The sequence below is a fragment of the Nannobrachium achirus genome (assembly GCF_963921795.1).
Source record: "Nannobrachium achirus genome assembly, chromosome: 5".
Lineage (NCBI taxonomy): Eukaryota > Metazoa > Chordata > Actinopteri > Myctophiformes > Myctophidae > Nannobrachium > Nannobrachium achirus.
In genome coordinates, this window is record NC_137814.1 from 13,012,891 (window position 1) to 13,026,576 (window position 13,686).

Sequence of the window (13,686 nt, forward strand, 5' to 3'; positions counted from 1 at the left end):
AACACAGTAGTTAAGCATTAGTAACTGCTGAATTCATCATGAGTTCATACTTTATTAATCATAAATTCATCATCAATTAATGATTCATTAAGGTAGTTACTACTTGTTAGTTAAGTATGTTCCGTGAGCCCATCTAAAGTGAGGACTATTCATGCCTTATAAAGCATTTATACATGAGATAGAAGCAGTGATGTAGAAAATGACCGTATTTATTACAAAAGCGGACACCTGAAACATAGTAATAATAAAACAAAACATTCATGATTAATAAGCATTAGTAACTGCTGAATTCATCATGAGTTCATACTTTATTAATCATGAATTCATCATCAATTAATGATTTATTAAGGTAGTTACTACTCGTTAGTTAAGTATGTTCCGTGAGCCCATCTAAAGTGAGGACTATTCATGCCTTATAAAGCATTTATAAATGAGATAGAAGCAGTGATGTAGAAAATGACCGTATTTCTAGGTTCGTGAGGAGGTGACTAAAAGAATAGACCAGAGACAAGAGCTTAAATGTGAATAATAAAGACGTCAAGTTTACTGAATGAAATAATGAAGCAAAAATAGTATGCATACAATAAACTATTTACAATGATGGAGGTAGGTAGACAAAATTCTCAAAAACCATTCAACACCTTTCTTTTTTAGAGCAGGTTCTTAGGTCAGTTTTTCTATTTAGTTTACCAACTAAATATTTAATCCAGTTAATTCAAACTAAAGATAGTTTTCTATTTAGGACCGGTCAATCTTTATTATATTTTCAGCCTATTTAAACAGGTAAGACCTATTTATTTGAGCTATTTTCAGCAGGTTAAGTATGCTTTCAAAATAAAAAGTGCAGGCAAGTACCTTTAAACTCCCCTTTAACCTTAATATGACCTTTAAGTTCAACCTTTACGGAAAATAATAAAATAAAATATCAAAAACAATCAATTATCAAAAATAGTGCAATATCAATTTTAGTAACAAAACAGTGCAATATTGTCAATATCTAACTTCCAAATGAAATGTCACTGTCTTTTCCTCTTCCTTAGATCTGTGTTCAGTTAACTCAGTGGATGATCAAAACAGTTCAGTTGCTCGGTCCAAAGTTTCAGTTCAAAAATATTAGTTAGTCAGAGTTCTGTTCAAAGTCAAGTCTCAGTTCCAAAAAATAGTCAGTCAGAGCTCTGTTCAAGTCACTTGGTCAAACCATGCAGTTGGTCCAATAGATGGTTTCTGTAGATTCAGTTCCTGGGTCTCCAATAGCTTGCCATCCGATGTATTTCCATAAGCAAAATGTAAGATTTACAATAACTACAACATTAATGCCATACAGTAATGAAGCACTTAGTCAGAAACATTTCCTTAGCCCTTAGCTGTTTACATCAAGCCAACAACACAATACTGAAATAACTTCAAATAAAACAACACAAAAACGTCAGAATACAGTACAGTACCTTATTAGCTGCATACATTTACAAGGAGGGAATTATTGTTTAAATTCGCGGACTTTATAGCACTTTAAATAGTTAACTTTTACAGCAACACTGTTTGGCTAGTGTTCAGAACTGACGCTGGTTTTACTGTGTGTGCAACATTGAAATACGGCCGGGTAGAAACGTTGCGTGGCCGCTAATTAGTTCCGCCCCATTCATCTGACTGGAGGAAGGTAGGAACCAAAATTCCCAAGAGTGTATGGCTGCAGGCCTGGAGACACCTGCCATACCCATCTCAAAATTCCTAATGTAAATAGTAACCAAAACGAAAGTACTGACTGACCACCGACACAGAGGCAGTTACAAAGAGACTCTTAAAGGGGCAGTGCTCCTTTTATAGTGGAGTGCACTTAAAGGGATTTGTTCAAAGCCCGATTTTTTAACCTCACATATAAAATGTTTTCAACCTTTTTAAGCATATTTACTGTAGATGAACCAACTATTTATTGTTGTTTTTAGGCAAAATCATATGATGCAATGAATTAACCATGAGTTATTTAAACCAGTATGCATAACCAGGTAGTCATTTATTTGACTTTTTATCACCATATAATTGACCCTTATTTGGAACCTGGGTTATATAATGTACAGTAAATGTATAAATAATGCCTTACTAATGACAAATTTATGATTAATAAAGTATGAACTCATGATGAATTCAGTAGTTACTAATGCTTAACTACTGTGTTTACTAATGTTCAGTTAATGTATAAATAATGCCTTACTAATGATGGATTCATGATTAATAAACTATAAACTCATGATGAATTCATCATGAATTCATCATGAATTCATTAGTTACTAATGCTTAACTAATGCTTTATAGTGTATAGTTATTATAAAGTGCTACCTGAATTTCAATATTATAGCAAAGAGCTGTTATTTCAGATTGGTAGAGATTTGTTAAGCTAAAACATTTAATCAGCTAAAATACCTTTTTTAGAAACATGTCCGACATATATGTTTGACAGATATTAAACCTGCTGTGTGTTTACCAATGTAAACATGTGACAGTGATGTCTTGTTTTTCCCTTCTCTTCATTACATTTATTGGTTTTTATACAAAACAAGCTTCCCATATCCCTCACCTACCCACCACCCTACAAACAAACCCCTATCACATCCAAAACCCTCACCCTGCATCATCCAAATGCTCACTTTTTAACATAATGTCGCATTTTGCTTCTTTAAAACATTGAATGCTGCTGCTATTTGGTCTCTGTGCCACAAATGCTTTCACTTAGAGTATGTGTACTATGAGACATTGAAATTGTATAATTGTGGGCTTGCTGAAGCACACGTATGTTATCTTCATTATTTATCTATCAAGTTCTCCTTGACAGTAAAAGGCAGGGCCCTTAGCCAATGAGGTGCAGTCAAATGGTAGATCTTTATATATCAGTCAAGTTCTCCTCGACTTTACAAAGGCAGGGCCCTTAGCCATTGAGGTGCAGTCAAATGGTAGATCTTTATATATCAGTCAAGTTCTCCTCGACAGTACAAAGGCAGGGCCCAAGCTTACTCCCCGGCTCCACCGGGTGCGGCAAGCGTCGTGTCAACGCAGGAACGCCCCCGTTTTGATTAATGAAGGGTGCTCCACTGCCGACGTCAACGTCAGCGTCGGACGCTCAAATTCGCACCGGGTCATTTTTTGACCCCGTCCGACGCCGGCACGACACCGTCATTTTGGTGGAGCCCAAGCCTTAGCCAATGAGGTGCAGCCAAATGGTAGATCTTTGTGCCCATACTACATGGTGGTGCATGCGAGCCCACACTGTTTCATAGGAACAGTATCTCTAGTTAAAATAAGTGTTTGTTTCATTTCATCTTATCGCCATAGCAATTTCCAACAGGCTTGTCACACATTACATGGCTTCTTCATATTGTGCAGCCATACTGTAAACATTTCATATTCAATACTAACACACTTTTCCTTTTTTAAATATACCCTTTTCTCTTCCCAGCTCCATGTGCCCCAAAGAATGTTAGTGCCAGTCTGGTGTGTCCAAACTCAGTCCTTGTGTCCTGGCTAGCAAGCTCCAGTGCCACAGCTTATAATGTGACAGCAGTGGGGCAGGATGGACACATATATTACTGCTACACCAACAGTACCAGCTGTCTGATACACAACCTGCCCTGTGGCCAGAACTATACCATCATAGTGACACCATATGCTGGCTCCTGTGCTGGGAATCCCAGCAGTCCTCTTCACTTCATTGGAGGTACACAGAGAGAACAAGATTCCAAATCTAAAAGATATACTGAACAGTCTTAAACAGACCTTTTGAACATTGTAATTGATCAGTTCTTTCTCTCCATTTCTTCCCTCCAATTCTCCAGGTCCCTGCTCCCCCAGTAATGTTCATTTTTCTACAGCATGTGGGACTAGCACAGTGTCCTGGTCCCCTGTTTTAGGAGCAGAATCATACAAAGCAACAGCAACAGCACATGATGGACACAACTACACCTGTACCTCAAGCTCTGCAAACTCCTGCAATTTCACTGATCTACACTGTGGTGAAAACTACTCTGTCAGTGTTGTAGCTAGTGACAGAGGTTGTCACAGTGAACCAAGTCCATACGTGGAACTGCAAACAGGTGAGACACACACTAAATGCATCGATATTCTGGATTAAATGTATTAAAACATAGCTATGGATGAATGCATGAAACGAGTAATAACACTGAGAATTAAAAATGCATAAACACTATATCATGTCCATTCATGATGATACACATGAAGTGATTCATTTTGCAGATCAAATCATGTTGATTGCACCATAATATCTCAATTTTAGTCCAGTTACTTTTTTCTTATCTTATATATTTTCATCATGCTATAATCAGATTCTAATCATCGTCAATTTACATTTTACCACATCATATCTTGGAGCCCAGTTATATTGTTGCTGTGTAATGTTTAACTCTGTATCCTTCCTCTCTCTTTGTAGTGCCATGTGTTCCTAACAACATCTCGGTGGCTCCAGACTGTGTCAGCAACACTGCTATTGTATCCTGGTCTGCCAGCAAGGGGGCAGTACAGTACTCTGTTTCTGCCTGGAGTAGTCAAAGCAATGTCACCTGCCTGTCCGCTGGACTCAACTGTACTCTTGACAGCTTCACATGTGGCACTAATTACAGTGTAGCTGTCAAGGCTATGAATGACGTCAACTGCTCCAGTGCATGGAGTCAAACCCTGACATTCAGCTCAGGTAAGACATGGAGAATTTACATGCATATGGATATAGAGATCACTCTTACACTGTATACACCACACACTGGCACCTCTAGATAACCCATCTGATTAAAACCATCCATTCTTCTCCCCAGTCCCTTGTCCACCCCAGAACGTAAGCGCCACGGTCAACTGTTCCTCTAACGCCATTGCCATTTCCTGGAATCCCAGTGCGGGTGCCCTCAACTACACAGCTATCGTCACTGTTGGTGACGCAATAATAGTTGGCTCGTGCAATTCTTCTGACAACACATGTTCCGTTGAGGGTCTGCCATGTGGAAGTACTTTCTCTGTTCTAGTCCAGGCTCACACAGCATACTGTGACAGCCAGCTCAGTCAACCAGTCAACATCTCTACAGGTACCGTATTGGTGGTCGTCCGACAAAACTTTTTTTTTTTAAAACTCAGTTCATTCTTGGTCATAAATGTGTTGAATGCAGCATCTGCATATTTCTTAACAATCAATCATCCAACCAACCGAATTTCCTCTCATGTGTATTCTCCAGCTCCGTGCGAACCCCAAGGCCTCAGCGGCTCCTTGGACTGCCGGTCCAATGAAGCGACCTTGTGGTGGAACTCAACCTTAGGAGCAGAGATGTACACAGTGACGGCCGTGGGCGGAGGCCAGACCACAAACTGCACCACCTCCACCAGCACCACCTGCGTGGTGGATGACCTGCTCTGTGGCGTCCTCTACAACTTCTCTGTCACCGCCGCCAACAGCCTGTGTGACAGTCCTCCCAGCTCCACCATCCAGTTGTGGACAGGTAACATCCGTTCAAAAAGCAGAAGACACAGAAACACATGTACACATACAACCACCAATACACAGTGGTTTAAAGTAATAACTAAGTAATACTCAAGTATACTGTACTTAAGTAAAATGTTTAGGCACCAATTTTCAATACTTTAATTTACTTCTACTCCACTGCATCTCAGAGGCAAATATTGTGCTTTTACTCCACTAACATTATGTGACGCATTGTCGTGAGCTTGTATATCTGCTATTTTTGAAAGACCTTTATACATTTTAAACATTCAAAAATGACTTTTACTTTGCCCTCACACCAAAATACCTAGAGTGGAATCCACCAATGCATTTCAATGAGAATGGAGCGTTTTTTTGCAGAAATCCTCTACTGGCAAAAAATGCTCCATTCTCATTGAAATGCATTGGCGGATTCCACTCTAGGTATTTTGGTGTGAGGGCACCCTAACAGAGTAATTCTACATTGCAGTATTGATACTTTTACTCAAGTAAAACATTTGAGTACTTTTCCCACCACTGCCAATACAATGCTTTCACCTGTATACTATCCATATACGGTCAGCCTTACACGTGGAACACCCATTTAATTGCCTCACTTAGAAAAAGTCTCTCCCATCCCCTTTAGCTCCATGCCAACCAGTCAACCTCTCAGTTGAGTACAACTGTGCCAACCTGTCGGCACTACTGTCCTGGACTCCGGGACTTGGTGCATCGGTGAATTACTTTGGCTGTGCCCAGGACGACAGTGGCAACGTGCGGTGCTGTGAGAGCTCGGACACGAACTGCACCATTGAGGGCTTTCAGTGTGGAGCCCATTACAACTTCACTGTACTGGCCTCAGACGGGACATGCAACAGCTCTGTCAATGACACGATACGCATTGGAGCCGGTAAGAAATCCCACAGATGTCAAGACGCAGATGTTTGCATCGGACAGCTGATGTATTAATAACCACTCTCTCCTTCTTCAGCTCCCTGTCCTCCACACAACGTAGCGGTACGGCTGTTGCCACAGCAGGTGCGGCGCAATCGGACCCTCCAGGTGTTGCGCTTCAGCTGGACAGATGTCCCAGGCTGTTCACATGTCCAGAACCTGGTGACCCTGAAAGGAAGTCTCCTCGGGAACAACCAGAGCCTGTTCGACCTCTCGTCCTCTTGGACAAACGCCTCTTTCTATGAGATGCCCCTGCCCTGTGGTTCGTCTTACGTCGGCAGTGTGAAAAGCAGGAACTGCGGCGGCAACAGTGCCCAGTCAGTGGTTCTCAGAGGGGACACAGGTACATTGAGAATTCAACATTATTGTCCAAAAGCCTCTCTTTGGCGCATGCATGCGATCGTGCTGCTCAGGAAGTTATTTATCGCCCAGAATCTTTACTAACAATAAACCCTCCCTTCCCACAGCTCCTTGTCCACCAACAGGAGTGACGTACAGCGGTAACTTCTCCTCGGCCACAGTGTCATGGAATGCTTCCGCACTTGCCCTCACATACACGGTGTACGATAGAAGCCAGACGTCCCAGCTGTGCAGCAACGTCACCAGCCTGACCTGCAACGTCACCAGCGTCAGCTCCAGTGACGTGAGGGTCACTGCCAGCAACAATGACGGAGGGGAGAGCTTAGAAGCACTTGTCACATCTGGTACGCACTTTTGTGCACATTCATGCTAAGAATGCTGTATAGCACTGCTTCCTAAGGACCATTTATCATGTTATTATGATCTACAAGCTCTCAATGCAGCGCAAAGTGACATGTTGAGAGCTTGCTTGTAGATCTGCTGCTTTCACTAGTTTGGGTCCCGGGTAAATGTCTAATTTCTCTTTTGGGTCACAGGCTAAAACGGTTTGGGAACCACTGCTGTTATAGCCCTGGCCCTCTACTCTGGTACTGGCCGGCCACTTAGTTTTCTGGCATGCCATGAAGTTCACAATGTGACAGGTCTGATTTAGACCCTGAGTAGACCGGGGACGAGATCTGCTGCGTCACAATATATAATTTTAACTAAAAAAGATGCAATTGGAAATTACAAGTGTGGTTGCTGACGGTTGCTGATGTGACTATATTCTACAGTAAGCTAACTGTCATGTGAAGCTTGACCAATTGATTCCCTATTGATTCCCACTCCCATTGATTCCTTATTGATTCCCACTTCCATTGATTCTCTATTGTTTCCCTATCCCGGACAGAAGTCTGTCTGTCTGTCAATTTCCAATGGCAGCGGAAAAGTTACCCTAGAAGTCTATAAAGTTTCATAGGACTATAATGTGTTGCCCTGTTGGGCAACCACTAACAAAATCATAAATAGCCAATAGCAAAACTTATGTGTTGCTCTTTTCTCTACCCTCACCAGGATGAAGGAGGAGATAATTATCTCACTTAAGAAATGGCTGTTGACTGCGTGATTGGACCTGGACATCACCTGTGAACCTCAGGTACTGACTCGGGAAGGAAAGAGCCTCATCTTCACCGACCTGAACCCGGATGAAACCTACCCAGGAACCTACTTCAATGCTGTGTGCGTTCAAACTGGTTAAGGGGACTGAAGATCCGCTCTGTAGAATAGGAGACCTGCAGTGTTTCAGAAACCAGAATGTGAAGGTTGTGTAAGCAACCATTAAAATCCCAAAGTCAAGTCCTGTTTCCAAAGTGCCAATATTACAGTGGGTAGACTTTAGACAGAATATAGAGGATATTATCAATTTGCCATAACATGTATAGAGGGTATATAGAATACATAAAAGTGGTTTATCAGGCGATTGCAATGGCCTATAGCCACTTAACACATTTAACCACAGGGTGTAAGCATTATCATCTGAAGTTATGGGTACTGTTGCTGTTCCAAAAATGGGCACAGCATGGATTGTTGATTTCCTCTATGCTTGTGAAGATAAAAAACAACTATGAAGTATATTTTTCATTAAGATGTATGTGGGTAAAAGGTTTGAATGTTTTATATAATTCTGATGTGTTTTCATACTTTTTATACAATTCTTTTTCACTTTTGTACATGATAAAATAGCATATTCTTAAAGTAATATATCAGGCAGTGTTTTCCCGGTACAGAGAATGTTTACCTTTGATATTATGAATTTGTATTTAACAATATTCTCAAATAAAAGAAATTAAAAATGTGTACGTTTGTCTTTTTACCCCAAGATTTATAGAACTATAGACATTTGCAATCAGCCATTCATTTTCAGAAAAATAACAATCTGATTTCTTTGGTACTGAATTTTGAAAATCTTTTGAATTTGTTATTTAATTTCTGATGAAAGTTAAGAAAAAAAAGGTTTATTTACTCATGTCATGACCCATAAAAAATGGTTGTGTGACCCTTGTTTGAAAAATACTGCTCTAATTACAATGCACACATCAGGATGAAGTCTAATGATCAAACCAATCAATACTATCAGAAATTCCAAAATGAAACTATGCAAAGAGCAATGGAATTGACCTAGTGAGAAATAGAAGGTATGAGTGTGCGGCCAAATGGTAAATCAATGCGCAAATCTGCAGCTCTGCAGTAAACAAAAATATAAAACATGTATGGGTGGGGGTCTACTATCCCCACATACCTTTGTCTACTGGAGTGCACAATAAATAGATAAAACAGAACCCCTCTTGCCTTAGTCCTGGCAGAGATTTAAGATGTATATACTTAAATATAATTATATAAATACAGTATAATAGTGCCATAGTTACTGTCAGAGCTGGAATGAGTAATAGATCACATTCTTGGTATTCCTGAGTCATCAGAATCTTGAGGCAGGTAGAATGAACTGTTACATTGAGGCTGAATCTCTGATAAACTGACTGTAGAACACATGACCACAGCCCATGTTTCTCAATGTTTTTTTATTTATTTCAAGGATCCTCATGGTCTCCACGTGGTTCCATTTGTACACTCATAGTTGTAGAAGACTACCACTACCACCTAATGCTGTTTATGATCTCTGTGAAGGCATCCATACACACAGGACATCTCATGCCTAAGGGCATCATATTGGTTCTCTCTCTTTTTCTGGAAGCAATGTGTACTATACCGGTATATTCACACGTCTCACTGAAAACTGTCCGTTTATGCAGACCAAAAAATAATCATTCAGTGAAATGTTTGTATCTAAAGATATTCTTTTTGGCTTTTTCCTGCCTTTATTGATTGTGAACAGTAGACTGACAGGAAATGGGGAGAGAGAGATGGGGAGTGACATACGTGTGAGAAGGCCATCGAATTCGGGAGTTTAACCTGCGACACACTGTCTAGCTGGATCAGCAACCTAAGTGCCCAGACCGCTACTCTTGCCACCCAGGACAAAATATTTGTTTATTGTATACGCTTGTTGCATAAGTTAAAAAGTAGGAATTCAACTTGGGGTTGGCTCTTATTATAGTTTAATGGGTATTGGGTAGAGAGCCCGTCAGGGAAGCATGCAGAAGGTCCCGTGTTCGAACCCCGGGTAATGTGTTGGGGTTTCCATGAGCCAGACACTTGAGAAGCACTCAATTGGGGACAACTGAAATTCCCCATTCTCAAGACAGTCGAATGGTCTCGGAGTCATCTGAGGATGGTGACAATATTGCATCCCAGTAGACCTCTCCCTGACCAGCGCTGTGGAGTCACGGACACATGAGCTTGTTGCCCACCTCTAATCACTGTGACGCGTATCGGCTTCCCTTCGCTGTGTTGGACAACAGCAGCAATACTCTGCATGTTCTGAAAGTTTCCCATCTTCACAGAACCAAATTGCACGATTTTGTCGCCGACTTGAAGACCAGCTCGACAGGCGGGAGAACCCTGTGTCACATCATCCACTCGTGCAAAGGGAGAGGGCAGCGTAACCACATGATCCACAGACTCGGACCGAGCCTTGCCCTGATCGTTGTCGCGCTTGGCATTTTCTCTTGCGTGCAGCTCGTGCAACGCGTCCTCTATCTCCAACATGACGGCCTTGTGGTCATTCTGTAGGCACGAGATGTTGTGTCTCGCGGTTCTGATCTGGTACAAGTCGACATCTGCCCGTGGGAAGCCTTCTGCGTCAACCAGGGGACCTGCAACCCCGACACCTTGACCTTCCAAGATGTCATAATAAGCTTTTATCTGCCCTTCAATTTGGTCCTTCTTTTTCATAAGAATTTTAACTTTGTCCATTGTCACTACAGATCCTCGATCGTTGTTTTCCCCCATCACGTTGTGCATCTTGTGAATTACGTCGCCTCCTCTGTCTCTTGGTATCAATCTCCAAACCCTTGACAGCAGTACCTCTAACCTTTGAGACAATATTTATATTAATCCATACCTTATATAAGCTCTAATTTTGGTCTGATCACACACACAACACATATTGTTGCCATGCATGCCTAACAATGCCGATTTGACTGCCGTTTGGTCATAGAGTACCGAAGTCCTGACGTCACTTGTTCATCCCCTGGATCGCAGAGGTTTTTCTCTACGGAGAATAACATTTGGCCATCTTAAAATCGTCTCATATAAGCATTGTGGTCAAATAAACAAACTGTCTCCGTGATTTTGTCAAAAGGTGGCGTATAGTTTAAGATAGTCAGTCACTCATATTTGGTGCAGTCCGTTTCTGGCGAAGATTTAACTCATTTGGTGGCAGTAACATTAAACCCGGAGGTTTTGCGATGTTACTTCAGATGCCATATCTAGATGTGATTGTCCACCTGAGACTCCAGAATGTTGCTGTCAGACACAAACTATCTCCATATCTCCATATTTTAACGTTTAATGAGAATTGCACAAACGTAGCGAAAACAGCAGATCTACAAGCTCACAACACGTCGCAAGCTTGTAGATCGGCTATTTTCGCTATTGAAAAATAATAAAAAGGAATATAACAGTATTGGCTTAGAGCTCCATACGGTATGGGGTCAGCTGATTTGTTTGAATCTGGCGTCATGTTCTGACACAGTTGGACATCATAATAGCCTACACCGTATTTGGCCGTGGCTGCTGTGAAAACACCATAGGAACATGGCTGAGCCGTCGTGACATCGGTGGCTTGACATACAGCATGCATCCCGCTAGCTGAAGCATATAAGAGCAGTTGAGACCGGTTAGCAGCCTTGTTCAACCCTACAGAGGTATCTTCAGAAGTTCTCGGATAATAAAGGAATAACGGATAAGATTGTGGTACGTACCCGCCATTGGGAGCAAAACGCAAGATGCAAATTTTTGTGAAAACCTTAACAGGGAAGACAGTAACTCTCGAGGTCGAGTCTTCAGACACCATTGAACATGTCAAGGGGAAAATCCAAGACAAGGAGGGCATCCCTCCCGACCAGCAGAGGCTGATCTTCGCCGGTAAGCAACTAGAGGACGGGCGCTCCCTGTCCGACTACAACATCCAGAAGGAGTCCACTCTGCACCTGGTGCTCAGACTGCGAGGCGGCGCCAAGAAGAGGAAGAAGAAGACGTTCACCACCCCCAAGAAGAGCAAGCACGTGAGGAGGAAGGACAAGCTCGCCGTGCTCAAATACTACGACGTTGACGAGAACGGGCAAATCACCCGGCTGAAGCGCGAGTGTGACCAGTGCGGCCCTGGTGTGTTCATGGCCAGCCACTTCGACAGGAACTACTGTGGGAAATGCTGTGTTTCCACCCATGGACGGTGATGGACCTATAGAGGTTTCGTGATGTGCGGGTTTTAAAGAGCCTTAAAGGTCTTTATCATGGTCCGTCAAACATGTATTAAAAGGTTTTAACTGAAAGACCCACTCCAGTGAGCCATGGCAGGTTTTTGGAGCGGTGCTAACAGCTCCTACAGTACGTCTGGCTTTGTGTGTACTGTAGATATGTGTCCGGAACTCCATGTATGGAGATAACTGATGTCACGAGCATGAGATTCACGCCACACAAGACTAGCGTCATAGAACGTACACTGAGACCGACATCTGTCACAGACAGAAAGGCCCATACAAGGAGATATTCACGTGTATGAACCATGTTTGATACCACAGGTGCGATTTTTCTCTCTGTGCTCTGTGTTCAGCTGCAATAAAATAAAAAGTATATAATAATAATAATTAAAAAAATATATTCAGTATATGCCTGCTGTTGAGAGATTTTGCCTGGCAATCATTGCCTCTGCTCTGCCCAGGGGTGGGATTAATGGACTGTGACAACATCAAAGTCCACGGGCCAGTAACAGCACTTTTCTAATTATTATTCGGAAAACCGCAGACCACAGAAAATCCACTGAATATTTAAAGTTTTTTTTGTGTGTAACAGGTCAGAAAGTCTAAAAAACTAAACGAAAAATCACACTTAGTGTGAAGTGATTTATGAGTTAATTTCATGAAGCAGCCCACGAAAACTTGGCCAAAGTGCACAAGAAACTTTGTGCCAAGTCCTTTGTGCCAAGATGTCGGCCAGTCAGATGTAGAGCCCGGACAATGTCATGAAACCTTTAAAAAATCATGAGGGGTTCCTTACATCCTTGTATGAGTTCATTTCATTAAGCGTCCCGCAAAGCTTGGCCAGTTCCCTATCTATCTATCTATCTATCTATCTATCTATCTATCTATCTATCTATCTATTCCAGAAACAGTGTCCGTCGGTGTCCATCTGTGTTCAATGGTTCCCAATGTCTCACTGGTGACCCAAACTTAAAAACAAATAAATAATAATATTATGAACTAGAGAAATTGCAATTTGGGAAATTGCGAGTGTGGTTGCCTAAAAAGTTACCTTACTCTTACATCACGTTAAAGTTACTCACTATATATGGTGTTTCCCATTCAAAGTCAATGGGAAAGGTCAGATACCTAAAAGTTACCTTACTATATATGGTGTTTCCCATTCAAAGTCAATGGGAAAAGTCAGATACCTAAGAGTTACTCACTATATATGGAGTTTCCCATTCAAGTCAATGAGACTAAGAGTTGTAAAAACTGCAAAATTCCCCAGAGTAATAATGTGGTTGCCCTGGCAACCACACTAACTAGAACTGCACTCTGTCAAGGTGCCAACTTGCGTCTTGTGCACAAGTAGGCCTACTTGTGCGCCAGCAGAGCGCGCCATGTACTTGATAAATAATAAATAAATAATGAAGATAACATAGTGTTCTCGCCTTTCAGGCGAGGCAAGCCCACAACTAGAAAGTGTGGTTGCCTATTTATTGTCTGGATAGCCAAGTTGTCATGTGAAGCTTGACCAATCCTCAAGCTAGCACCACTCCCCCC

At 41.8% G+C, this 13,686-nt stretch overlaps 3 protein-coding genes across 5 annotated transcripts; 2 read left to right on the forward strand and 1 right to left on the reverse strand.

Moving 5' to 3' along the window:
* The first annotated feature begins 3,021 nt into the window (after window positions 1-3,021).
* Window positions 3,022-9,021, forward strand: LOC308285668 (fibronectin type III domain-containing protein 7-like). Of its 3 annotated transcripts, none has more exons than XM_080726501.1 (6): window positions 3,022-4,696; window positions 4,815-5,486; window positions 6,114-6,377; window positions 6,459-6,764; window positions 6,889-7,125; window positions 7,835-9,021. In XM_080726501.1, the coding sequence occupies exons 1-6, from the start codon at window positions 4,642-4,644 to the stop codon at window positions 7,837-7,839; spliced, it is 1,539 nt and encodes a 512-aa protein (XP_080582627.1). In that variant the 5' UTR covers window positions 3,022-4,641; the 3' UTR covers window positions 7,840-9,021. The 3 variants fall into 3 exon arrangements, with proteins under 3 accessions (XP_080582627.1, XP_080582628.1, XP_080582626.1); XM_080726502.1 differs by lacking the exon at window positions 7,835-9,021 and having other exon boundaries at window positions 4,815-5,078; window positions 5,226-5,486; window positions 6,889-7,361; XM_080726500.1 differs by lacking the exon at window positions 7,835-9,021 and having other exon boundaries at window positions 3,022-4,082; window positions 4,436-4,696; window positions 6,889-7,361.
* A 16-nt stretch (window positions 9,022-9,037) lies between these two features.
* On the reverse strand, window positions 9,038-10,681 carry LOC308285669 (26S proteasome non-ATPase regulatory subunit 9-like; the record flags this gene model as incomplete). Its single annotated transcript, XM_080726503.1, has 1 exon — window positions 9,038-10,681. The coding sequence occupies one exon, from the start codon at window positions 10,679-10,681 to the stop codon at window positions 10,040-10,042; it is 642 nt and encodes a 213-aa protein (XP_080582629.1). The 3' UTR covers window positions 9,038-10,039.
* Window positions 10,682-11,656: 975 nt separating this feature from the next.
* LOC308285670 (ubiquitin-ribosomal protein eS31 fusion protein-like) lies at window positions 11,657-13,139 on the forward strand. Its single transcript, XM_080726504.1, has one exon. It carries the CDS (start codon window positions 11,668-11,670, stop codon window positions 12,115-12,117), a length of 450 nt encoding a protein of 149 aa, XP_080582630.1. The 5' UTR covers window positions 11,657-11,667; the 3' UTR covers window positions 12,118-13,139.
* Window positions 13,140-13,686: the final 547 nt, after the last annotated feature.